Here is a 26,511-nt window from a genome sequence, read left to right as displayed (position 1 = left end):
TTTTGCAGACATCCCCAAATGAGTGAGATCCACTGCTGCCCTCTTTTTTTGTCATCACACAAGACTTTTTTTTTTTTAAATACATGTTTGAAAGCCAGTCAAAAAGATTAGATATGTTAAGTTTTTTTTTGTTTTGTTTTGTTTTTTTATTGCTGACATATTGACAGTAACAAAATCCACGAGAAACCATTTGAATGTTAACTTTGTTTAATAATTTAGAGCATCTGTTGTTTTTAAGCTTACTAGTACATTTTCTCTCCCATTATTTTAATCATTTAAACTGCAGAGTTGCAAGAGAAAAATGATTTTCCACTGTTGGGCTGACAGTTTATTTTTGGTACAGATGGAAATTCACACATCACCACTGGACCATGAGCATTGCGCTGAGGTTGACACTTTTTCCTACATTTGAACATGACATTTTAATTTTCATCATGGAAACTTCCGTCATTTATTTTTTTGTTTCCGGTCTCGCACTGAAATCACGTAAAGTAACAAGTGTAGGAGTAGAATTTGCATTTCTGTATTAGAAAGTTTAAAAAAAGAAAAAACAACAAAAAAAAACTGTACACGGTGTTGGAAATATAATACTTCTAACACAATTTAATCATTGGTGCTGCATGACTGAAGCCAGCCTCACTGTCTATGTTGGGCATAGCCTTCCTTAAAGATCCCCAGAAGTTGCTTTTGGATCTGGCAGGTTTGCTTGAGCTCCATTTCAGACTGGGCAACACCCTCAGGGCCTTTCGGACCAGGGTGGGCAGTGGAGGGTCTGCCTCCATGAGGGATCCAGACGCTCCACTCGTCCATATTAGCAGGAGTTTGAGGGCACGCTTTTGCAGCAAAGCCTAAAAATGTCAAACAAGTAAAATCAAATATTTGACACGTGCATTGAACAGCTCAACAACTCTTTGAAGCAGTTTTCAATCAGACCATACCAGTGTTTTTTTTTTTTGTTTTTACTCCAACCACGCAGCTACTGTTTTCAGTTTGTGTCAGCAGAGCAAATATAATGACACAAGTGTGAATGTTTGAGCAGTGCATTCAGGATGTGTGTTGCTGGGAATTCCAACCAAGAAGACTTAATGTTTCTAACAATGACAGAGGGTAGTATTTAGTCATGGTTTACTAGAAATACCTGGGAAATACTGATGAGAGTAAAAATACACTTAAAAGGGAATTTTCATGAAAGTAGTTGACAATAAGGTAGGAAGGGATCAGTTTCCTTTAAAAAGCCCTCAAAAGGTATTACAACCATACATTTCTTTACAAAGAAGAAATATTGGCTGAATGCAATAATTCATGCTGGTTGTAAGACATTACTATATGTGTAAACTGTCAGGAGACATGTTATACCTTTCAAAGTTCCTCTGTGCACAGAACACTTGAGTCCTCTTTTTGATATTTTCTTCAAATAGCATCATCATATATATCATATATATCATCATATGTATTTTTAGAGTCTTACATTTAACGTGCTGAGCCTGAGGAAACCCTAGACTGATTACACTTCTAATATCTGAGAAATATAGGTCTACCTGGATTCCTGATTCCAGCACAAAGACAGCATTGCTGTTGGTGAGGTAGTCGGCTGACAGGACGCAGATGAGCATTCGGCTTCTCTCTATTGCAAGGACCACATCATTTGTGTATGCTGCAAAACAACAACAAAAACATGAGGAATATTTGTGGACAACAAACACACACACAGACACGCACAGTCCATCATCTGACCTCCACCAGGAAGCATGTCTCTGTCTAACAGACAGAGTCGATACCCCCACTGGTCCTCCAGCACCTTGGGAAGCAACACTTCCAGTGGTCTCTGGGTGGCTTCACCGTCATCTGTGCTGAACAGTTCTGTGATAGATTGACATGCTGCCAATGAAAGAACAGGGTAATTTACTTAATCACTGAAATGACGTGAAAATGAAATCCGGATGACGGTTTAATGCAATATGTAGAACCCACCTTCCTCATTTTTGAAAGATCCTGATCTGGAGGAAAGAGTCCAACTTTTCGTAACATCTGCTAACAGAGGGCTCCATGCGTACGAGAGAAACACGTCAAACTGTTTCTTTTCTGGTAGGTGTGGGATCATGTGAAAGAAAAAAAGGACAGCAAGCATTAGAGATTTAAACCCGAGCTGAAGTGCAGCCTCATAGTGTGCAGTCTACATTTTTTCAACTATATGCACTCGATTAAGACTATTTTAAGCTGTGATCACAGTATTTCATTGCAGTACATAGGGTGAAATGAGCTGAAAACAAATGGCTTCTTTGTGTAGTGGTGGAGGTCTATCTTGAAGTCAGGCTTTATCCAATGAAAGTGAGCAGCAGTTACAGTCAGCATGGCAGAAATATGCCTTCAGGATCAGTTTATCATTGAGTTTCTATATTATAGCGTGTGTGTGTGTGTGTCTGACCTGTATCATGTTTTCCATATTGAAAGTAGGATCTGTAGATAATCTCCAATTCCAGCCTTTTCAAATGCACGATCCCTCCCAGCCCAGCTACCACCAGGAAGGACACAACAGCATGTCCAACCAGGCAGGGCCATTTTGCTGAAAGCAGGTTCAAAATACACTCTTAGAATGTAGCATGTCTTTAAAGCACCAATAACTGACTCAAGCCGTAAATGCAAATTTGACAAGCTGATATGGCAAACTAGTTAGCTTACTGACACATCCAGCAGAAAGGGCAACATTAGTAAGAATTTAGACTCATCGATCCAAGGTTTTGAAAGATATGGTTAAAAACAGAAAAAAATCTGATGCTTTCTTGGCGCCAAAAACAAGAAGGGTGTCAACAGCAGGCTGCTGTAAAAACTGATGGTGTGAAGTGAACAAACGTGACACAAACAAGACAGGAAACAACAAAAACGAGAGACAAAATGACACGATCAAGACACAAAACAACACCAACGAGACAGAAATTACACAAAACCAGACACAAAGAAGACAGAAAACAACAAAAGCAAGACAGTAAATAGCATAGAGCAAAACAAATGAAACACAAAATGACATAAAACAACAAACATGAGATAGAAAACTACAAAAACGAGACGCAGAACAACACAAAAGGAGACACAGAATAACATAAATGAGACACCAAATGACAAAACAACAAAGATGAGACAAATAAATGATACACACAAGACACAAAACGATGAAAATATGAGACTAAACAACCCAAACAAGGCACAAATCTGCAAAAAAGAGGAGTTACAGTCACAGTATTAAACAGTAAACCTCATATTTTCCTGTAGAACGCTGGAATTAAATATACAGTAACGAAGTGTTTAAATAAATACAGTTGTAAAACTGTGAAAATGCAGTTAAATTCTGGAGATTCTTTTAATTTTACTGAAACATGTCACAGTGTATATTTTACTGCATTGCCAATTTATTTTGGTATTTCATCCAAGATTATATAAACTATAAATTAATGTGATGTGAAGACGACAACAGAACCAATAGTACCTTTATTTCTCCTTTTAAGCTTGATAGTGATGCTGCTGTTTCCTACGGCATTACTTGTGCTGCAGGTATACGTGTGGTTCAAGTGCTGTGGCGTCACCTTTTTTATGATGGAGACCTGAATGATCTTTAATTCCTCAAGAATCTCTCGCTGCGGACTGAATCACAGAAACAGTGTTAACTGCTTTGCATACGAAAGCAAACCTGTGATCCAGACCGAGCTGCATCACCGTCTTTGGATTTTACAAAATCCCACAAAGCAAACAGAGGCACTGAACAATGAAGGTGCTTGCTGGAAAAAGAAGCAAATGTTGACTAAGGGACTGCAGTGACTCACTGAAGCTCCTCCGAGGGCAGCAGAGTCGTATTCTCCGTGTTGCCGTTGTAATTCATGTACCACAATACCTTTGGTGAAAACCCTTCTTCATATTCGAAGCTCACCTTACAGGTCAGATTGTAAGGGAGACCTAGAACAAATAAAAACAGGTATTAAATACAGCCCCTTAAAAGCCCCCTACGTTACACCTATTTGCCCCCCTACAAAATATCTACTATATATTTTGGGATATTTGACACACGTAAATGTTTCAGATCATCAAATACTTTTTTATTATAAGACAAAGATAACCCAACAAAATATATACAGTGCAAGTTTTTAAATTATGATTTCATTTATTGAAGGAGAAATACTGTCCAGCCCCGCCTTGCCCCATGTGAAAAAGTAATTGCCTCCTTCGCTACCAGTCTACCAAATGATCACATTCAGTTGGCAATCAGGGTTCAGTTCCACCAGTCACATCCACGTATGATTACTGGCAGGCTTGTTGAATCTAAACATGACCGATATAGAACGAAATATGATGTGAAACAAAGTCATTAACATTCATCAGTCTGGAAAGGGTTATGAAGCCATTGCTGAGGCTCTGGGACTCCAGAGAAGCACACTGACATGAACATGAAAACATGTAGCCGTGGTGAACCTTCTCAGGAGTGGCCGGCCCACTAAAATTTCACCAAGAGCACGCTCATCCAGGAGGTCACAAAAAGACCCAGATGAACATCGAAAGACTGCAGGCCTCAGTTGCCTCAGTTAAGGTCAGTGTACTTGATTCCACAATAAAGAAGACACAGTAGTGCAAAAATGGCATCCATGGGAGAGCTGCAAAGCACAAACCACTCCCGACCAAAAAGAACACAAAGGCTCGTCTGGCATTTTACGGAAGCCGAGAGTGGTCCTTTTACTGCTACTGTTCTTTCTTCGCCGTTTTCTCGAGATAACGAGTTAATTTTCTCGTTATCTCGGGATAACAAGAATCGTTTTCTCGTGAAAACGAGATAATTGGTGTTTGTATTGGCCCACTCGTGCCCGGTCCAGGAAGGAATCCCAGGTGTGTGGGACCTCCCACACACCTGGGATTCCATCCTCAGTCACCAGCGGGGGGCGGGAGGACAGACGAGACCGGGCACGAGCACTTCATTGTAAGTTGTCATGCCCGGTCAGCTGTTCTCATGACACGTCATGTCGGAGTTCCCGGTCAGCTGTCTATATAAGATACGTCACACCAGGAAGTCCGACAACTTCTGATGAAGGCTGAAGTGACAGCCGAAACTGTCAATGAGATAATTATCTCGTTATCTTGAGAAAACGAACGCCGTTTTCTTGAGATAGCGAGATAATTATCTCGTTATCTCGAGAAAATGCCGTTTAAAAAAATGTGCGGCCATGACTGCTCTCGGCTTCCGTAGGCATTTGAAAAAAAACCCCAAAAAACATGTAGATGAGCCCCAACACTTTTAGGATCACATCCTGTGGACTGATGAGTCAAAGGGGAGCTTTTTTGAAGACATGGGTCCCTGTACATCTGGCGTAAAGCTGAAAGTGCATTCCACAAGAAAAACATCATACCAACATGGTGGTAGTGTGATGGTTTGGGGCTACTTTGCTTCCACAAGACCTGGATAAGTTGTCATAAGTGCTGTGTATCTGAAAATCCATTTGGAGAATATCTGCCCATCACCTAAAGCTTAAGCAGCGAATGGATTATACAGAATGACAATGATCCAAAGCACACAAGCAAATCCGAAACAAGATTAAGATTTTCAAGTGGTTGAGTCAAAGTCCAGACTTGAATCCAACTGGGATGCTGGTGAAGACCTTAAAAGGGCACTTAATGCTCGAAAATCCTCTAATGTGACCGAATTGAAACTATTCTGCAGAAAAGACTGAGGCGTAACGTCTCCATGGTGATGTAAAAGACTGATCACAAGCTATCCAAACGTTTGACTGCAGTTGTTGTTGCCAAAGGTGGCCCAGCCAGTTAATTGGTTTAGAGGGGCAATTACTTTTTCATAGCACTGTATATATACATAGAGAAGAGAAGAGAAGAGAAGAGAAGAGAAGAGAAGAGAAGAGAAGAGAAGAGAAGAGAAGAGGATACCTTTATTGTCACTGCATTGTATACTGTGAGATTTGGCATAATATACATACCTATATATACAAAAATTATAAATATCAGGAGAGGCATTTTTAAATAATATAGTATTGCACATGTTGTGATATATTATAACATGATGTTTTTTTTCCGGATTGCACATTGATAAAAGTTACTGCACAGATATTTAACATTGATCATGTTATTGCACAGGTATTTTACATAAAAGTAATAAAACATTGTTTTTCATACCCATTTGGAAGATGCATGAACAAGTAATTTAAAGATGAAACCATCATGTAATCAATCATGATTATTTTTAGATTTAAAATGTATAAACTGCAGTGACATGCATTAAAAGTACAACAAGTCATCATTGCAATGACATGCTAGACAGGTTTGAAAGCCTCACCAGAGCAAAGTCAGTTCTGTATAAATTGCTGATTGTATTTTTTTCTTCTTAATCTGCATGGCTATTATGACTCTACTAGGTCACATCAAAACCATCTAATTGAGTTGTTAAATCTGATAGCTGTAGGATTATCTAAAAGCACATTTGAATACACTTACCAAGCTCCACTTCCTCTGGCTCGCTGTTATTAAGAATCGTCGGTGGGGAACTTGGCGAACTACGTGCTGTGTAGATATGGGAGATAAGGTCACCAAATTTACAGTGTATGGGAAAAAACTACAAATCAGATCCAAGCTCTATTCTGAGACATTGACACACAAGATAAAAAAAACCCCAAAACATTTTAGACTATGAGACAAATTTGCAACAAACCTCGTCCTTTACTTGTGCCATGCACCACAGTTTAAATTTGTAGTTTAGCAATTCATGCGATTGAAGTGCATAATCCACATTTTAGGGCATTTGTGTACATTTTGGATTACTCTGGTATTGTTTGATTAGTAATGGTATGTGGGAAATATGCCTTCTTCTAAGCTGTTCATCACTTCTGGAGTCTGTAGTTGCCATTGTGAGGCTGAAAAACAACAATAAGAGTAAAAGACATCATCCAAACTCTAGAATGACCAAAATCAGCTGTTTGGAACATCATTAACAGAATATAGTTTGCAAGGTCTGTAGAAGCTAATAATGTAATAACGGCTGATAACATAATCACTGGCCAATAACGTAATAAAAGTCCTGAACCGGTAATGTAATAACTTTTGGTTATTACATTTGCAAAGAATTTTTTGCTTTTTTCTTACCAGGCCAATAATGTAATAATTTATTACGTTATTAGCCAAACGATCAGGACTTTCATTACGTTATTGGCCTGTTACATTTTAAGGAGTGAAAATTTATTACGTTATTGGCCATTACTACATTATTAACTTCTACAAGGTCCCAGACATTGTGATGGAAATGAGGGGACTAATTTCTCTGTTAAAAAAGAAATATATAGAAATACACCTTAAATAAAGCGTACTCAAATCCCATGTGAATTCTATGGTTTCAAATATAAAACAGCGGTGCTCAGAAGCAAATAAAGGAAAATGTGTCCTTGTCCCAAACATGATGGAAGGAACTGAATAGAACATGATTTGACAATAAACTTGTTGTCTCGTTATTGATTTGCAACTCGTGAGAATGTTTCCTGCATTTCTCCTTTTGCATACTGTGTTTTACATCCTCCCTGACACATAAACATAAAATGGTTAGTACAAAAATCCAAAAAGTAACAGTGGTTCTGTGTTGTGACCTCTTTGCTCATCAAAACAGGCCACAGCGACTGCAGGTTGACAAAATGTCTACTGTTTCGAATAACAAAAGCAATGTATTAATTACAGGCTATCCAACACAAGCAGATTGCATCCACTTTCTCCATAATAACTCTACTTCCATTTATAGAAAGAAAACATAATCCTGTTATTTTATTTTTAAAAATTTTTCTTCATTTTTTTATAAAGTACATTTAAGACAACAGCTGTCAAAATACTGCCCGGCAAAAATAATGGAAATTCTAAGATTAGCCTAACAAATGTAAATATTGGGTCAAGACTCTACAGTGAGTGAGATTTTATCTGAGAAATTAAATATTAGGGATTAAACTCTACAAAATTGACACAAAATACGACTAAACCTGACTAGGATACACATTAGGGCTGAAACCCTAAAATGTTATTAAAAATAGAGGATAAACTTAGTAATTTAAATATTAAGACCAGATTACACATTCTGGAACTTACTTAAGTATCATAAATATTATGGCCCAGACCCCATAGCACTGTTAATTATGAAGACTAACCTGACAAATTTAGAGCTAAAGTTACAAAAATATTGTGACCTTACAAAAACCATTTCATGCATTTTAGCATATATAATTAGATTTTATTTGCATCAGTGGAAAGAAGCAACTCCAGTATTATCTTCCTGTTTGACTTAAACATGCAGTCTTGCACAATGCTTGCAGTAAACACACAAGCATCTAATCACCTGCTATGGAAGGAACTGGTGGCTTTTGGGTTTGATATTAGCCAGTGTTTAGGAAGGGGGTTAAACAACTGAAAACAAAATTTTCCATAGCTCATGACACTAAGGTGGATCCAGTACCAGGGTAGCTTTTGTAGAAAATGTAAAAAATGTCTTTGTGGTTCACAGTGTAGAGAGGTTGATTGATGGTGGAAAATGTTTTTGTTCGTTCTATGTGTTTCGAGTAAGTTTTTGAAGCTCTCAAAAACCTGAATGAAACATTTTTAGTTCAACTCATCAAAATGTTTGTTGAGGAGTTTCTAATAAATTGTCTTGTAGGTTTCCCAAATAGTGGAAAGTATCTTTTACCAGAACAGCTATCTCTAGGCAGAGGAAGTGGCCACAACACCCTGTATCAGGTAGTTATGATGTAATCTGTAGATTTTTCCTCTGTTAGTTTTCTCACAATCAACATCTTGATCCTAGCCTGAGAACGTCAGTGGTATCACAACCGCCGTTGTGAAACCTGGCAGTTTCACAATCACTCACTCTAGGCATCAGTACCTATTTGGGGGTAATAATACATTTCTGTGACTACTCATCAGTCAATTAGAGGTGAAGAAGCTTATTGGATGGAAGGTAAAATGTCCCCAACAGCAACAAAGTGAAGTTCAGTTGCTTTTAAATTAAGTTCATGCACAGAACTCAGGTATACTTCTTCTTTCATTTTAACTGCAGTAGCACTTTCTATCACATTTTCGACATTTGAGAACAACAGTTGACTGCTACTGGTGTTCACCTTGACAGGGATAAACTACTACCAACATACCCCAAACAAGACTGTAAGAGTCGACACACAGAAGGGGGGAAAGGTAATAATGGGAAAGATGTTTACAATTTGTAAGAATTCATGTGATTACAAATCCAATCTGCTTGTGCTACAGCTTCCCACTCATTACTCGTGACTTCTGCTGTGCTAATCAATAAACATAAAAAAAATAAAGGCAAGTATTTCCTACATTTCTTCAGCTAGACTTCATTCCACCAATAGCAAGCAAACTGTTCGCCAAAAATATTATTCATGGCAACTATACTTTTGTGTAATTTAAGTCATGTGCATTTTTCTTCAGAGTTGTACATGTGATAATTATAAATAAAGCACTATATGGGTACTTCAAAAAGTTCTCGATCTCACCTGGAAACAAGGGGTGTAACTCCCATTCTGGGGCATAACTATATTCCATAAAGTCTTATATCACTGTCCACAAAAATGTAACATCAGTAAGTTAGAGGAAGTTAGAGAAGAAATGGTGTGCTGTTGCTACAGAGCAATGAATCCATCCTTACAGCACAGGAAACAGAAGCAATCAAACATGACTTTGAACTGTTGCTTCATGCATCTTACTCACCCAACCTTCACTGTCTGACTTCTATCTGCTTCCCAAACTGAAATCCAACCTGCTTGGTCACCATTTCAGAGTGACGATGAAGTCATCCATGATGTTGAGGAGTTTCTGGAGGCTCAAGATGTGACCTTCCATAAAGCAATAGTGAAGCCTGAACCTCAGTGAACCACCAATCCATTATCTATACACTGCTTAATCCTCATTAGGGTCGCGGGGGGGCTGGAGTCTATCCCAGCCGACTTAGGGTGAACGCAGGGGACACCCTGGACAGGTCACCAGTCTATCACAGGGCCACACTTAGAGAGAGACAACCAAGCACACTCACATTCACACCTACGGACAATTTAGAATCACCAATTAACCTCAACATGTTTTTGGACTGTGTGGGAGGAAGCCGGAGAACCCGGAGAGAACCCACGCTGCACGGGGAGAACATGCAAACTCCACGCAGAAAGATTCCGGTGCCCCCACTGGGACGGGAACCGGCAACCTTCTTGCTGCAAGGCAACAGTGCTAACCAACTGCGCCACCTTGCAGCCCCCTCAGTGAACCATTTAAGTTAAAAGAGACTATTTTGAAAAAAAATGCAAGAACAAACTTTCTCGCCCCTATAGCTCACCTAGTTGAGCGGGCGACCCATGAACAGGGGCTGTAGTTGCCTGACGCAGCGGTCGTGGGTTTGACTCCACTCACAACCCTTTGCTGCAGGTTTCTCCCCATTCTTCTCCCCCCTTTCCTGTCTATCTCTACTGCTCTAAATAAAGGCAAAAAGCTCAAAAATATATATATTAAATAAGAAAAAACTTTCTTCTGTGATGTTTTCTGATCACACTGAGAACCTTTTGAAGTACCCTTGTAGATTTGTTTTCACCATTTAATTACCTTGGCTGATGTGAGAAACCTGTTTGTTTGCTTTTTTGCTGTACTGTTGTACTTTCTAGTGTCACAGCTTTCAGGGAAAAAAGAAAAAAATCTTTGTATGTTGACGTGAACGTTATTTACAATGTGAAAAACAAGTTGCATATTACTTAACTCCACTTACGTGTGACTGTGACGCTAACAGCCCTCCTGAGCGTCCATGTGATATTTTCCTCCCTCAGTCGTCTGTCACAGAAATATACACCCCCGTCACGTTCACGGACTGGTTTGAATTGTAACTCCCCATTGTCTACACAAGACTTAGTCTTGTCGCCCTGTGAGAGGACACACATGTCTGAGTGTTTTTTGTTGCGATTTCAACGTTTGCATCGTGAAATGGTTAATCCAGTTCTTGTGCATACTTCACCTTGTACCAAAGGACATCTGTGTTGTTGCTACATTTGAGGCCTGGGCAGGTGAGCTTCCCTCCAGCAGTCAGACGCAACGTTACATGGCTTTTCTCTCCAGGTTGGTAGCATCCCACACTGAGTTTCTCCACCTGTAGATGGAAGATGAGCTTGCTGCCACTGGACAGCAGAGACCTGAACACTTAACTGGAAATTCATGCAGTAACGTGCACTTCTTAAAAAACAAACATTATAATACACATTTTAGTTGAACAGTTAATCATATTTTTATAGCATCTGAAAAGATAGGCTCACATTTTTTAAGTCTGTAATCTCAAAACATTACTCACATGTTCATTTTTACTGCTGTAATTGTTCCTCTTCTCCATAGTGCAGAAATGCCTTTCTGTTTTAAATGAGTCCTCCATTCATTTTAATTTAAGGCTTCAGAAGTCAAAGTTGGTCAAATTATGTGGGTTTGTAATCTGGTACAAAATTCCCTTTTTGTGTTTCCACAGGCAGTGTTGTCTGTTAATGCTGAGAAGTTTTGTACAAACAGTGTAACTTTTTATTGAACTGGGCTCTCTTTGTGCCCAGTACAGACGAGTGAAATGACTACAGGAAGCAACAGCTGCTCCTTCCATGTGGACATGTAACTGTGTTTCAAGGCAGACCTAAAAATGTGAAACTATCATTTAAAATCCTCCATATATATCGTATTATTATTATCACCACTTACCTTGTGAGGTCTGTGTACTTTCCAGAATGTTTTGCTTCAGCTAAGAATGCTTTCCCACAGTCAAACGAATGACCTTTATATTCTTCTCCGCCTTCTCCAGTCCTGGACCACACAGTCGGCGAAGAATTAATGCACGGCAACATAAAGGTCTCCCCCTCCACAGCTCTGTAGTGCAGACGTGTAGCATCCTGCTGTTGAGCTAGACACACAGATTAGTGCTCACAGTCATATTTAAGTTTGAAAAGCTGCTCCGAGGCAGAGCCACAAAAAAAAGAGGAAAAATTTAATTCTAAACTCCTAATAAATCATATTGTGTTGCATCTCATCATATTATGAAGTTTTGTAATCGGATATCAAAAGAAAACACAATTGCACTATGTGGTTACACGCCTTGCTTTGAACATAAAAATCATAGTTAAATAGCAATAAATAGAGCAGTAGAGGTTTGAGATGCCATTAATAACTGCATGCATACATCTTTTAAAACATTCAACACTTTAAAAGTACAGTTTCCAGCTTTAAAGTTCAATTTAAAAGACTTGTAAGAGTTGTATTTAAAGACAATACCTGTTTTTTTCCCTGGATGGCATCCCACAGAAAGACTGGGAAAGATGAACAAATACAGGATGTATTCAGTTGGCATGCTGAGTCTTTAAATCTGTAGTAACTAGTTGTTGGTGTCAGTCATGGCTGCGATGAAATCAGCCTCCCCCCCTCCCCTCCTCCGAATATTTCCTTAGTATGATCTGATCCGGAGTTCTTGGTATTTTCTCAGTTCCATCGTTAGTAGTTGCGTCTTCTCTGTTGAGCTGAAAGTCTTGTGGTTCACTTTTTTTTTAAGGGCGTATAGATGCTGGAGTAGGTGGTTTCCTTCAGTTTCCTGTTTGAGGGTATTTAACTTGAATTCACGGGAAGTAAGTTGCTCTAATACTTATGTTCTTCTTACTTGTTAGCCACTTCCTATGTAAACTGCAGAAGAGTATTTTGTTGAGTTCTATTTTCCTCTTGAAATGAAAAATACTTTATTTATCCCAGAAGGGAAATTCAATTGTGAAATTCTTGTGACACCAACTTGTATTAGTTTTGAAACTAACTTGTTTTCATGACTTGAAGTGCAAAGAATACTGAATTATAAGTAAATAGGCTACACCAACAGGGGACACATAAATATAGGATTAAACTACTGTAAAGATAAAGCAGTTTAGGCAAATTTCAAAAGGCTGTAAAGTGTTTTTAGTTTTATTTTTAATTAACACAAACACAGTTTTTAATGAGCAAACTGAGGGACTGAAAGCGTGGTGCATATGCTCATTGCTTTGAGCTGCGGTAAGTATAGCTAACCTGCATGTACTGATGACCTGGTTATTTGGATCATATCTGCACTTTCCCTGGCCCACATCAGCCTCTGCTGTTTCCTCTGTACCTCTAAAGTGGGTTAAAAGTGTTCAAGTTTTACATATCTCTAATGACTATTTAGCAGTTTGTTAACATTATTATCATTATTTGCAGCATGATTTAACTGGACTTTGGTTGAGCATATAACTGATAAAATCTGCCAACAACAGTCATTTCAGCCACCAAAATGTATAGTTCTTGACTAGAAACACAAAACCTGCATTTATCAATCCCTGTCTGAAATGAGAGATGTTGTTTCATTGTTTCAAAAGCTACTATGAAATTTGGGCAACAAACCTGCTGCCTTTGTCATGTAAACTGCATTGTGTGTAGGATACCAATACTAACCAAGGGGATTATAGGGCTCTTATAGCTAAAAATATTCATTTAGAAATAAGAAAATCAGTATCACCTCATTTACTCTCTTTTACTATCAACTGGTGTTTGTTCCAGTGATTAATTTATATCAATTTTTTTAATTTTGTATTTTTTAATTTATTTTATTTTTTTTTACCATGTTTAACTCTGTTTATGCACTTTTTGCTTCTGTGGTCTTTTTTATCTTCCTGTTTGGCCTGTCTGGCTTCCTTTTGTAACATTTAACACTTTCTTCCTGAGTACCCTGTTTATCAGCTTATCTGTCACTTTGCAAACTGCTTTTAACAGGTGCTATATGAATAAAGTTATTATTATTATCATTCTCATTGCAGAGCTGGAAACAGAGCCATTTAGGATAAATTATAATACAGATTGGTGAGACCCAGGATGTAATAGAGGTATTTTCCAGTCATTCTGAGCAGCATATTTAGTTTTTTAAAAAAAACATTGTGTTGCAAGATGTGGTTGTTGGATAAACATCTCCTCAGAATCTTGCACAAAGTCCTTTTGCTTAAAAAAAAGAAAAAAGAAACAGCATATTCAACCATGTAGTAAATGTGTTATTGTAGTGAAAATACATTTATCACAAAATGCATTAATATTCTTGTCAGACATTTTTTTTTAAAATTAGATTTTATTACTGAAATATGGACACAAATATAAAATCCAATTTGTTTTGAAGCACAATTTACACATGTTTCGCCCTAAGGCATCCCAGTGTCATTTGGGTACACAAATGGAAGGTGAGAATGAAGAACCAGGATGAAACAAAAATATGCTATGAATGAGAAAAGTGCAGATACCTAGCTGAACTATAAAACTAAAACAGTTGTACAGTAAATTCATTAATATATTGCAGGTGGGGCCGCTGCTATAGCTCACCTGGTTGAGCTGGCATCCTATGTGTAGGGCTACAGTCCCAATATGGAGGTCATGAGTTCAAATCCCGCTTAGACCCTTTCCCTATAGGGTCTTTTCCCTACTTTCCTTTCTGGGCTGCAAGGTGGCGCAGTTGGTAGCACTGTTGCCTCGCAGCAAGAAGGTTGCCGGTTTGCGTCCCGGTGGGGGCACCGGAATCTTTCTGTGTGGAGTTTGCATGTTCTCCCCGTGCAGCGTGGGTTCTCTCCGGGTTCTCCGGCTTCCTCCCACACAGTCCAAAAACATGTTGAGGTTAATTGGTGATTATAAATTGTCCATAGGTGTGAATGTGAGTGTGCTTGGTTGTTTGTCTCTAGGTGTGGCTAAATGTTAAAAATGATTCAAACCAGTATTAATTCTTTATTATAGATGCAGAATATAAGCTGTTGATGGTCAGTGTGTCAGCAAATGTCAGTGCCTAAAATGTAGTTTTAACATACTGTATATGTAGCATTGATTTTAAAAATCATATACTAACAACAGGTATGATATGAGATAATGATTCAGACTTTTCTACGTTTAGTTAACATCCTGGACTGTCTGTGGTAAAAGCTGCATTTTTGGTGCATGCTGTGGGGCAGGAAGGTAATAGCGAAGTTGCTTCCAGAAGGAGGAGGAGGGCAGCATGGAGCTCATGCCTTTCCAGGTGACATGGTTTCCAGCCTCGCTAAGAAGCTGTAGAGCATCTTGTAATGAACCTGAATTTGACATTTCAGGTGTCTCAGTGTTGATAAAAACCAAGCGAGTCTGTTTCTCCACGAGGGCTTCATGGATGACACTCAGCAGGCCAGATCCCAGACCAGGATCTGGAGATGTAGGAACCAACACCACTGTCCGGCTCTGCTCTATGCAGTCCAACACTGCTTGTGCTACAGCTGAAAGAAACCAGAGTTCAGATTCAACATTACATTTTTCTAATATTTATTTTGGAAGATGTTCCTCAGAGGATTTATCAATGACTTACCATTTCCTGGTAAGATGTCACGATCATAAAGACAGAGACTGTAGCCAAATCTTTCCTCCAAAACACTCTCCAGCGTTTTTCTGTCTTGAGCATTTAATCCTTCATCTGTGTCACTTTTGTAACACATCAGAAAGGCATCATAGCTTTTTCCATCTAAGCAAACAACAACAAACTCTGTCACATTGTCTGCAGTCATTTGAAAAGTACCAATAAGTTCTTCCCTCTTTAACATACATTATGAGGTAAAAAGAAAGAGTCAACAGAATTGCTGCCTTGCAGTTGTATGCCTCCATCGGCCAATCAGGTTACAATTTACATGAATGTCAGTCCAAACTCATTTCTTATATAATGAAGTATGTAGGTACAATGACAGAAACAAAGTGACTCCAATTCCTCATATGTGCTTACAGGCTTTGCCAATAAAGCTGTTTCCCATAGAACCCAAAGTTGTTGCCATGAGAGTAAACCATGCTTCCAATATGGATGTTACTGCAAATTCTAAAACACAGATGCTTCACATACATTTTTAACCCAGCAGCATAGAAGATCTACACAATCACTGCAAGGCAATGAAAGTAGGACCTAAAGACCAGTGTCACAAATTTAGTTTGAGATCACATGTGAAATATGGTCACAAAAAAAGTGTCATGACTTTTCTGGCCATCATGATGTCACAGTGAAGAGACCTTTGACCTTTTGAATATTAAATGTCATCATTTCATTTTCTCCTGAGACATTTGTGTGAAATTTTGTCATAATTAGTGTACGACTTCTTGCTTCACAGCCAAACCCGTATTTTGACCACCAAATACTCATAATCTCTTTCTTGTGCCAGCTGTAATAAAACTCTTTCCAGACGTGCCTAGCTACCGTGATGGCATAAAAATATGACTCTTACCTGAGGTGCTACTATGGCAGCCAAGAGTGTCTCTTAGGAAAAGACTGATGTCAACTTTAAACTTCACGTAGATTACTACCGTCACAACTGACACCACTACAAAGAAAACAATGCATACAGCCAGGGAAATGTACGAAGGGCGAGCTGGAAATAATAGAACAAATGATTAGATAGCAATTGACAAACAAACGGACAGATCACAGACCCAAACGTGAAACATCTGTTGATTATCTGATTGAAAAAAATATTATAACAGTTAATTTGTTAATTCAAAAACACTTTAGGTAAGAATGAAAATCACTTAAGAAGTACGGCCAAGTTACCTTTTCGGGTCAGCGTGATGGTGACAAACTTTGGGGTCTGAATGTCATTTTCCAGTTTACAGGTATAATTTTTTGACAGATGCTCTTCCAACACTTTTGTGAAGACCAGAGATGCTGTCATCTTTTTTTCTGTATTGTTCCTGGGAAGAATGAGAAATAATGATGGAGACAAACTGTTTGCTGAATGTCTGTGTCCATGTAAAGAAACTCCACTTACAAACGTAGTTGTTACAGTGGATACATGTGAGTCTTATGCTTACCACGTCGTATTGTAGTAAACTGGTGAACTTTCTTTTTTATCGAAAAATGTTTCTCCACTGAACCAGAACAGTGAAACAGTGTCCGAATGCGTGAAAGCTTCACAATTAATCACCTTTGGAGAGCCTAGAAAAAGAGTTTTCACAAGAATTTAAAGTGATATTGCACACAGATAGTAAATCTCTGTGTATCCAGGCTGCTTACTGCAAACTCACCCAGTTCTACCTGAAATTCCTCATTATTGCGTGGTTTTTGGATCTCTGCAGTCTTCCTTTTTTCTGTACATAAAGAGAGAACACACTTTCTTCATCGTTTGTGCATGTGAACCTCCAATACGGTAAATATACTTAAGAAGTGCTTTTCTTACTGTGTGGTAGGACAGAAAGGTTCACTCTAAAGGTCACATTATATGTTTGACCATGGTACAGGTAAGACTTGGTGCAGGTGTAGACACCGCTGTGTTTCTCTTCCACACTTGAGAACTCGCCATTTTCTGGCGCCTCCTGAAAACATGTGAAGAATGTTTGCACATAAACTCACATTACTCACATATTACACATTCAAATGCACAAAATGCTATGTTTTGTTTGTAACTTACAATACCTTGTTCCATGTGGTGCCTTTACTGGTAAATTTGTCAGCAGGGATATATATATCAGGACAATACAGCTTGCAGAACTCTTCTGTGAAACATTTCCTAGAATACATGTCTTTGGACTGAGTGTACACTGTCAGATTGATCCAGTGCTGGCTGCTGGTATTCCTGTCACGGTAATAAAGAAAACGTTTTTTCTTAGCCAGTGTATTCATGCTACACGCAGAGGGATCTGGCATCGTTTGGCAGCATCACCTCAGCTTAAGCAAGTAAAAAATCCTTCCAGAATTCATGACATTGTTACTTTAGATAATTTCCTATATTTTCATAAGCTCCAAATTCAGGAGCTGCACTGGAAAAGAGTGTTTTCACTGTGCATCTGCAGAATCATCTCTCACATTCATGTACTGGTTGTCCTGCACGTTGACAGAAATTGAGGTCTACAGAGCATCAGAAACAGGGAAATGTTTGGACCTTACCCGGAAGAGCACTCGTAATTCCCCTGATGGTTTATAGATGCATTGAGGATCACAAGTATGTTCTCATGAACCACCACACCGATCTGCCTTTGCTCCGTTGCTGACATCTTGTTGTACAGATACATGCCCTGGCTGCTGTTGCTTTTCCAGAGCGTTTTGCCATCCCCACCTTCACAGTACAGAGCCACAATCTCACCTGCCTTGACTCGGATCTCCTTGGATGTCACGGGACACACACCTGAAAAAGAGTGTAGCAATTAAGTGTGTCACTCTGTAAAATGCTAGATTGTTAATGTTAACAATGTCATTAATGTGTTGAATCACACAGAAAGGTGACTGGTTAAAACCAGTACCAGTGGAACATCAGCATCCTGCCCAGTGTTCAGGAAGTTTGCACAAAACTTAGTCGTTTCATTTTGCTGTAAATCGGCACATCAGTAGCACTGGAGATTAAAATCAAAATGCTTTTTTCTTGTGTTGTTATGGAGATCCGAGTGATGCAAAGTTTGGTTTTGTCCTACTTTTAAAAATAGAGAAGAGGCTATAAGATTAGCTATTAATCTTTAGTGAACTGTTCACATTATGGGTGATGACTCCTGACCCCTGTGAGGTTAAAAATATGAATGACATGGTTTAATATGAGTAAAACCAGAAGGCAGTTATCAGTCAACTCCTGTGGTTTCACCCAACTCAGTTGTACATTGAGCTTTCATATTCATATTTAACTCGTAAGGAATTGTAACAAAATGCATTTTTTTCCCTAAGTTTTTCTAGACAACCCTAAATTCTACACGTATATAATCCATCATAAACCTTGACTGCAACTATTCACATTAATACTGCTGGTAATTAAAAAATAAATAAATAAATAAAAAAATTGTGATCCAAATGTGTATTAGTTAACATTTTTTGGCTGCCAAGTAATTCAGTTTCATTACCCCTGCACCATGTGTATTTACATAACTTCAGGTTTCCCAATCACAAAGGTGAGAACCAGGAATAGTTAGAACAAACATTTTAGTAGACGCACTGTAAAACAAGCAAATAACAATAGTTCTTATCTGTTTTTTACCTTTACCTGTCTAAACTGTGTTTCTATATATATTGGAAGACAAATCACCAGTGAAATGAGCAGTCGGCATCATGGCTGAACATTTCTGCCTTGAGGCTGCAGTGTACTGATAGCTGTCTCAAAAAATTCAGACTTCCAGGGATTTGTATGTAAAATAAACCTGTGGAACAAATGCTGTCAATTTGCAAATTGGGGCTTTACATATCTTTAATCTCAACGTATGATTTACTCCTATATCGCAACTTGTCATGATAGTCTTACAGTGTTTGAGCATCGTTGTAGGGAAGCTGGTGTGCTGACGCTACAGGGATTGTGGAGTGGTGGGAAAGGGAGAGGTGGAAACATCATAAATCTGCACATTTTAGAGAAAGACTGTTACAGTGAATCCATTTTGAATCAGGAAGAGATTATTTGAATTGGATTGTATCATGAGAAGATGTGTGAATAAAACACCAAGTCACTGTGCATTATCATAATGCATTTTCTTTATGGCAAATGATGTTTATGAAGGAAGTTATTCAGCATTAAATAGAATAATGTTGAATCATGCCGAAATAAGTCCCAAACAATGACTGCACAAGTGGGTGAAAACAAGCTTACTGGCTATATGGGATACCATTAAAGTTGATAATAGTGTACCTCTTACTCTTACATTTGTAAAAGCATGAGATTGACAGCTGCAACTGTTATGAGATCTCACGTGTTAATCACATCCTGATCTATTCATGCCTCTTAGTTCTCAGTCACTGTCAAGGAAAAAGACTCAAGTTTGTCAAAGTTGGAACTCCTCAGCATGTTACAGGAAATACAAGGTGTGCAAGAGCATTTAAAATGTTTAGAATATATGTTTGATTGTGCAATATTTACAGTCTGGGGAAACACTAAGTGCATCAAAGTCTTTTTTTTTTCTTACATTTACTGCTTTTTTTCCCCACTCAATATTTTGTTAAATTACAGATAACAAAAAATATTAATTTATATGTTTAAATAAACAGGCCAAAACTGTACATAATGTCCACATATAAAAAATCCTTCTACAAATGGAAATTGATTCTTTTAGAATGCTTGACCCTTATCATTTGAAAGAAAAAATATGCGTGATGAAGACTGCAAATGGTAAATCATTTCTGAATCCCTCCCCCCCCTTTGTTGAATTATAGAGAATATACCCACGTGTTCTTAGCTACTGTAGACCCTGGTAATTTTACAATTTTATGTCATCAACTTAAATATCAGTGACAATAACATTAGAATCTCTCCAATTATGATCAGTCCTCGGCCAATCGCATCACAACGAGTACTTTCAAAAACCATAAAATAATAAATATTTCTTTATGTGTCATCTGACATTTATGCTGCAGTTAAAGTCAGGGCAACCTAGAAATATTAAAGCAGAAAGTTATTTTTATACAGAAGTACCAAGTGTGCAGGTACAATTCAAAATACGTGTATGTCGGTTTACTGTTCTTATTCTGAGGCAAATATTGATTGCATCTTTTTAATCACCGTGTTTCTTTGGTAACTTAACTTACTTACTGAATAAAAAGTATTTTAGATTAGGATAAGAATGTATTTGGAATTAGGAGTGCCAGCAGTAAACTAAGGACAAGTAGCTCTAGATTTACCAGCTTTACAATAAAAGTGATGCACACAGCAATGCATGAAGAATTAAAAACTAATCATTTATAATCGTTTTTCAATCTGCATAATGAGAATTTTTGACTAGGATGACTTTAAGTAGGCTACGTAGTGCCTGGCTGATAATGCGCACTGATTTATTACATGCAACACATGATTATGCGTTTAATTATGTCTGTGTGTCCAGTTTGCATGAATCTTTTTCTTTTTCGTCATTTGTGTGTGTGTGTGTGTGTTGAAAAGGACAGAATCCAATCATACCGAAAGCAACGTGTAATTCTCACGGTTAAAAATCACCAAGAGTTATTTTTCTTACCCGCTGTAAGCGTGAAGAAGAGAAGCTGGAAGATCGCCATGATAAACTTCAGCACACATTCAGCACACTGGTCCAACAGTCTCCAAATGTAACAGTGATCTCGTCACAGCAGAAACCACATGCTGAGAAAAAAACGAAACTTCAGGAAGAGCGTCACACTTTCTGTGCAACTCCCCCCTGCAACAAAAAACATCTTCTGTTCTCCTTTTCTGTTCGTTTTTCTCGGTTTCCCTACAATTATTGTCAATACTTCCATGAAGTGGTGGTTTCCTTTTATGAAGAATGGAATAAACAGTCAAAATGGACATTTTGAAATACTCTTGTCAGCAGGAACAGAGGCTTAAGCAGAGCAGGTATCTGGCTGGAGGAGAGCTGGGACGGAGACTTACACATTCAATTTAGTTTTATGTATATACAGTCCTGAAGAAAATTCTATCATACACTTGTAAAGACCATGTATATTATGGCAGCCTTGAGTTTCCAGTGACTCCTGCAACTCTTAATTGTCTATAGAATAGAACAGAATGCTTTTATTGTCATCATACACAAAGTACAACGAAATTAAAAGACAACGCCAGTGGTGCAAAATACTAGTATAAAAGACGAATAAGAATATATAAATATATTTACCAAAAGAGCCAGCAGGACGTATATTCAATTTCTTCTACCAGACGGTAGAATAATATAGAGAACACTGTGGAAAAATGAGGAATATAAATATTGAAATAAATAATATATAATAATATATAACATATAATATGTATGTAAGTATGTGTATAAGATATAAAATAGTATATAATAATTATAAACAGCATGGTATAATATAAATCATAAATATATAAGATAAATAGTGCAGACTATAGACTAGTGTGGTTCAGTGTCCGTATTGCACAGAACGTGTTGGTGAGTTGTCAGACTGCTGCACGACTGCGCGCCGCCATCTTAAAAAAATACGATGGAATCAGTGATGTTATTGATCCGCGCCGATATAACCCCGTACAGGGCTACTGGCCCAGCTCTCCGTTTCTAGGGTTAGGTTCTACCTGCCCACAGGCCCTTGACCTACTAGGATTCTGTAAAACTGTTTAAGCTGGTGTTAGGGAAACTCGCCTAGCTTCTAACTGCCTTAATCCAGACATCTACTCTACTCTTCCTCTAATAGTTGACCCAACTAAGTACCCTCAGGAGTCAAATCACTCTCCCAGACACACCTGTTAGTGGCAGCTTTCCTCTTAATGGATCGAGCACTTGGTAAGTTGCTAGGTTAAAATTTTGAGGTTTGGCACAACTCACAGCAGGGATCTGTTTAAGAATACTATTTTACTTGTGACTTAGAATAACCATTAAGAACCACTATAAAGATCTTGTGCACACAATTGACTAACTTTCCACTACCATCAGATACTGTGAATGACTTAATGAAATTTCAAACCAAATAAACTTTAAATGCATAATCAGATATTTATTACAAAACTTTAGCAGGGGCACAGCAACAGCTCATAATTATTCATTCAAAATATTCCAAAATATGATTAAACCAATTGATTTGAGATAAAATTATAGAACTGAGCTTTTCTAAAATAGTAACCTAATAAGTAATTAGGGGAGAGGGGGAGAGCCGAACAGCCTGGCCATAGCTGGTTAACTCAGCCCTGCTCAGACCTGAGCCTGGAGGAGTCCTCTTCTAGTGATGCAGCAACCCAGTACAGAGTCCTGAACCCCGGGCAAAACCCTCCTGTCTCAGGGGGACATGAGAAGTCCCTACTCCCATCAGATCTGCAGTTCTTTTGCATCCATTTGGGGAAGGAGGAGAATACTTCTTCATGCAGAACACAGACAGAGGTTCTGCTGCTCCTCTTGAATAGAATTTGCAGACCCATCAGGACTTCTTCAATCGGTGGAGTGTTCAGCTCCAGCGATGTCCCGTGAACTCCACGATCTCCATCGCGAGCAGTCTCCAGGAGCAATCTCCATGAACTCTGTCTGAAGTGTCATTGTCAGGCCTTTTTATACTGTATTCAACTCTCCCCCTTCCACACGTTTACTGCTACCACACAGTTTTTATCCTTAGCACATACACTTGATTACACACACACATTTCTAATTGGCACTTCACCTTTAGCCCATATATGTGATACTTCTAGGATCTGATTCACATATTTGGTAATAGCACAGAGCACAGTCTGGCAATCACAGGATACATGCTGGTAAAAAGAGGAACCATTAACTGCTTTAGCAATGGGTTCATTCTGAAACCTTCCTGCAGACAGTGGCCACATGTGACATGTGTAGACCTGAGCTGTTTTAGGGACACTAACCTTTCTTGATCTCTTGACATTTTCACCCCTTCTCTCATCTTTAACTGTGCAGCTTTAATTCAATGGTTACACGAAATCACCTTTAATTTATTGCAATGTTAAAAAAAACCATTTCACATTTAAACAATCACCAGATTACAGCATTTCTTATCTTAGAATCTTTTCTTTTGCTGACGCCAGGCCAGTGTTCTTTGTTAGTGGCTGCTTCTGGGATCTCAAACCTTGACTCCACTTGACAATGTACAAAGATCTTTGTCACAAAAAAAACCTAAAAATAAAAAAACAATCATGCATTTTCACCGTTTTATAGATTTATTACAGGTCTTCTGGAAACGTGATGAAATCTAATGGGTTGAAAATACACACACAGCAACTGAAACCAAAATTGAGCTATTTGGCCACAATGACCAGAAATATGTTTGGAGGAGAGAAGGTGAGGCCTTTGTTGGGAGAAGACTGTCTTTTCTCCGTGTGTTCGTTTGTAAAGATGAGACAAGATTCAGCTCGGTCTCAATTAATCAATTTAATCACATGCTGAATATTGCATTACAGAGCTCTGGGTTAAACTCTCCCTGGCATCAGACAGAGTAAGACCACTTCCCTTTTCCTCTGACCCGTCTTTATACTTTTAAATCACATGATGTATAATTATTATTGTGGTTACAGCCCATTTCCATCACACTCGAGTAATTGTATCTCATCTGACTCCGTCAGCTGCTTGTCCTGTAAAACCATATAAGGAAAAAACCCAAACACCTCACAGAAAGAAGAAGTTTCGTGATTATGTGCATAAATGTAACTTCCTTTATCTTTTAAGCCTTAAGGACTATACTTCACACATTGTACTTCACACATTGTATAATATATTTATACACAACACCTTCAACCCAAAGAACACCAAACCTAGCATCAAGCATGGCGGTGGCAGTATTGTGCTCTGAGGCTCCACAGAGTACCTCCACATTCTTCACAAAAACCCTTAAATCATCAGTCAGAAGGTTTGGTCTTTGATGCAGTTTGGTGTTAGAATGAGGCAATGGCCCAAACTCACATTAAAAATGGTAAAGAAAGCGCAAGTCAAGTTAGAATTAATTAGTTTTTAGTTTTAGACTGGCCTTCCCAAAGTTCTCCCTTATACCCCATTAAGGACCTGTGGACTCTGCTGAAAAAACACATTTGTGTCAGAAAGCCAAATTTAGTTGAACAACATCAATACTGTGAGGAGGACTGGTCAAAAATACAACCAGACGCTAGTGAATAGCTTATGGCTAGCGCCCAAAAGCGTTAGTGTGTTACTTTTTGGGGGGGACAAAGACATGTGTTTCAATCATTCTGTCATAGAAAACTAAGAGTTGTAGGAGTCATTGGAAACTCAAGACTGCCATGACATACATGTCCTTTAAGTGCAATGTAAACTTTTGCTCATGACTGTCGCATCAGTTCAGTCATCTCAGAGCATTACACATATTCATAACTTCTAATAACTTGTTTAACTGTAAACTAAACTTTATAATTCATCCTACATCCACCCAACCGGTCGAGGCAGATGGCCGTCCCTCCCTGAGCCTGGTTCTGTCGGAGGTTTTTTTTCCCCTGCGGGGGTTTTCGGTTCCTTCCCACTGTTGCTGACTGCTTGCGGACTGCTGAAGCTTATAGGGAATCCAAATGTTTTGGATTGTTGGGTGTTTCTGTCTCTGCCTTTGTGAAGCGCGATGAGATGACTTGTTGTAAATATGCGCTATACAAATAAAATTGAATTGAATTGAATTGAATTGAATTGTGAAAGAGACAAGTTACAAAAGAGAAGAGAAACCAAACAAACCCAAATAACTGTTTCTGAATGAAGTGCTGGCAACTGTGAAAAGAAAAGGAGGACACTTCCAACAGAACCAGGCTCACAATGGGCAGCAGCCTAGACTGGATGGGGAGAGGGTAAAGATGAGAGAAAGCTGGACAGCAGATAGAAAACAGACAATCAATGCAACTATGAGCTTTAACCAAAAAAAAAAAAAAAAAAAAGGATATTAAAGACAATATAAAAGATAAAGAAAGTGGAAGTGGAAGATAACTGCACTGATGAAACAGAAAATTGGTTTCAGACTGACTCATACACTGAGGAAAGTTAGAATAGTATGCCTTTGATATAAACATGACTGAACTTCAAAAAAGGAGCCAACAGTCAGTGTGGGTCAAAATACCATTACTGGATGGTTTATTAAAACCAGGGTCTCTGACATCATTTCTAATTCAAACCTACGCATTGTTGCTGCAGGTGGCAGCACACAAATCAGCAGGCCGATGCAGTGGGAGTGTGATCGCAGTGAATAACCAAAACTGCATTTAAAATAAGCTTATTTTTCACAACAGAAAATACGTAAACTAGCACAAATGCCACAATAAATAAACAATATCACTACTAATTAACAGGTCAGGCACTCTAGAGGTCAGCGGCAGCCTGCAGCGGCAACCTACCAATTACTAGAAATACAAGGATGTAAAGCAAACGTATAAAGTTAAACTGCAACCAGCGCTTTATCTGTGAATTTAACAACATACACATTAATCTCAGTAACCACAGGGGAAACCACAGCTTAATAATGTAGAGATGCTTCTAGAAGTTGTGGCTGGAGGCAATGAATGACTGGCAGACCCACATTTTTTTCAAGATTCATGTGGCTTATTCATAAATTAATACCTGCTACACAGCATTTGTTCTCAGGAAAGAACTGTTAGTAACAGGTAAACGGTTTTCTTTTTTTTTTTTTTTTAATCAGACAATGAGTATATTTAAGTAGGAGCTGTTTTTACCTTTTGACATGTTTCGACTGTCATGTCAGTCTTCTGATGTCTGTGGTGACATGTCTTTATCAGCTGGTGGTTTCCTGGAGGAGGCGTGACCCACCTGGCAATCTGTCAGATTTGCCCGACAGGCCACGTCACCTGCTACCCGGTGGTCTCTGCAGGAGAGCGTCCCATGTGTGGGACAGCATGAATGCCCCCTCATCACGGTTCATGGTGTCTTTTGCTTGCCTCCTGATTTCTATGGCCTCCTTGATCCAGCGTTTGAATTTGTTGTTCTCTGATGCGATGATCTTTGCGTTGTCCCAGTCCATGATGTGGTTATTTCTTTTGCAGTTATCTGATATGGCTGATTTTAGGTTCACCTGTTCTGCTTTTTCTTTTTGTGATCATGTGAGTCGTCCTGATGTTTCCTTTTCGC

General features: G+C 38.6%; 2 protein-coding genes across 4 annotated transcripts; both read right to left on the bottom strand.

Moving 5' to 3' along the window:
- Positions 1-138: 138 nt before the first annotated feature.
- LOC103365190 (interleukin-18 receptor accessory protein) lies at positions 139-12,506 on the bottom strand. 3 transcript variants are annotated; one of them, XM_008292559.1, is made up of 12 exons: positions 12,307-12,506; positions 11,740-11,938; positions 11,021-11,195; positions 10,778-10,928; positions 6,481-6,546; positions 3,816-3,945; positions 3,482-3,636; positions 2,426-2,563; positions 1,972-2,082; positions 1,735-1,845; positions 1,539-1,654; positions 139-848 (listed from the first exon to the last, which is right to left on the bottom strand). In XM_008292559.1, the coding sequence occupies exons 1-12, from the start codon at positions 12,380-12,382 to the stop codon at positions 594-596; spliced, it is 1,683 nt and encodes a 560-aa protein (XP_008290781.1). In that variant the 5' UTR covers positions 12,383-12,506; the 3' UTR covers positions 139-593. The 3 variants fall into 3 exon arrangements, with proteins under 3 accessions (XP_008290781.1, XP_008290779.1, XP_008290780.1); XM_008292557.1 differs by having other exon boundaries at positions 1,735-1,878; positions 12,307-12,503; XM_008292558.1 differs by having other exon boundaries at positions 1,735-1,878; positions 11,021-11,180; positions 12,307-12,502.
- Positions 12,507-14,777: 2,271 nt separating this feature from the next.
- LOC103365186 (interleukin-18 receptor 1-like) lies at positions 14,778-21,064 on the bottom strand. Its single transcript, XM_008292552.1, has 10 exons — positions 20,974-21,064; positions 17,948-18,185; positions 17,477-17,636; positions 17,241-17,376; positions 17,089-17,151; positions 16,876-16,999; positions 16,616-16,755; positions 16,293-16,436; positions 15,395-15,547; positions 14,778-15,305 (listed from the first exon to the last, which is right to left on the bottom strand). The coding sequence occupies exons 1-10, from the start codon at positions 21,011-21,013 to the stop codon at positions 14,950-14,952; spliced, it is 1,554 nt and encodes a 517-aa protein (XP_008290774.1). The 5' UTR covers positions 21,014-21,064; the 3' UTR covers positions 14,778-14,949.
- Positions 21,065-26,511: the final 5,447 nt, after the last annotated feature.

This window comes from Stegastes partitus, unplaced genomic scaffold (genome assembly GCF_000690725.1).
Source record: "Stegastes partitus isolate 25-593 unplaced genomic scaffold, Stegastes_partitus-1.0.2 Scaffold817, whole genome shotgun sequence".
NCBI classification, from domain to species: Eukaryota; Metazoa; Chordata; class Actinopteri; family Pomacentridae; genus Stegastes; species Stegastes partitus.
The sequence above is the reverse complement of the archived record's forward strand: the minus strand, read 5'-3'. Positions and strand labels throughout refer to the sequence as shown.

Excerpts from the sequence above, each read along its gene's own strand:
- LOC103365190 (XM_008292557.1), bottom strand. The coding sequence starts at position 12,382 with ATGCCAACTGAATACATCCTGTATTTGTTCATCTTTCCCAGTCTTTCT. Across the intron at positions 3,637-3,815 it reads CTGCCCTCGGAGGAGCTTCA|TCCGCAGCGAGAGATTCTTG; the intron begins GTGAGTCACTGC and ends TCTGTGATTCAG. Across the intron at positions 849-1,538 it reads TGCTGGAATCAGGAATCCAG|GCTTTGCTGCAAAAGCGTGC; the intron begins GTAGACCTATAT and ends TGACATTTTTAG.
- LOC103365186 (XM_008292552.1), bottom strand. The coding sequence starts at position 21,013 with ATGGCGATCTTCCAGCTTCTCTTCTTCACGCTTACAGCGG. Across the intron at positions 17,377-17,476 it reads AAGGCACCACATGGAACAAG|GAGGCGCCAGAAAATGGCGA; the intron begins GTATTGTAAGTT and ends ACATGTTTTCAG. Across the intron at positions 15,306-15,394 it reads TGACATCTTACCAGGAAATG|CTGTAGCACAAGCAGTGTTG; the intron begins GTAAGTCATTGA and ends GGTTTCTTTCAG.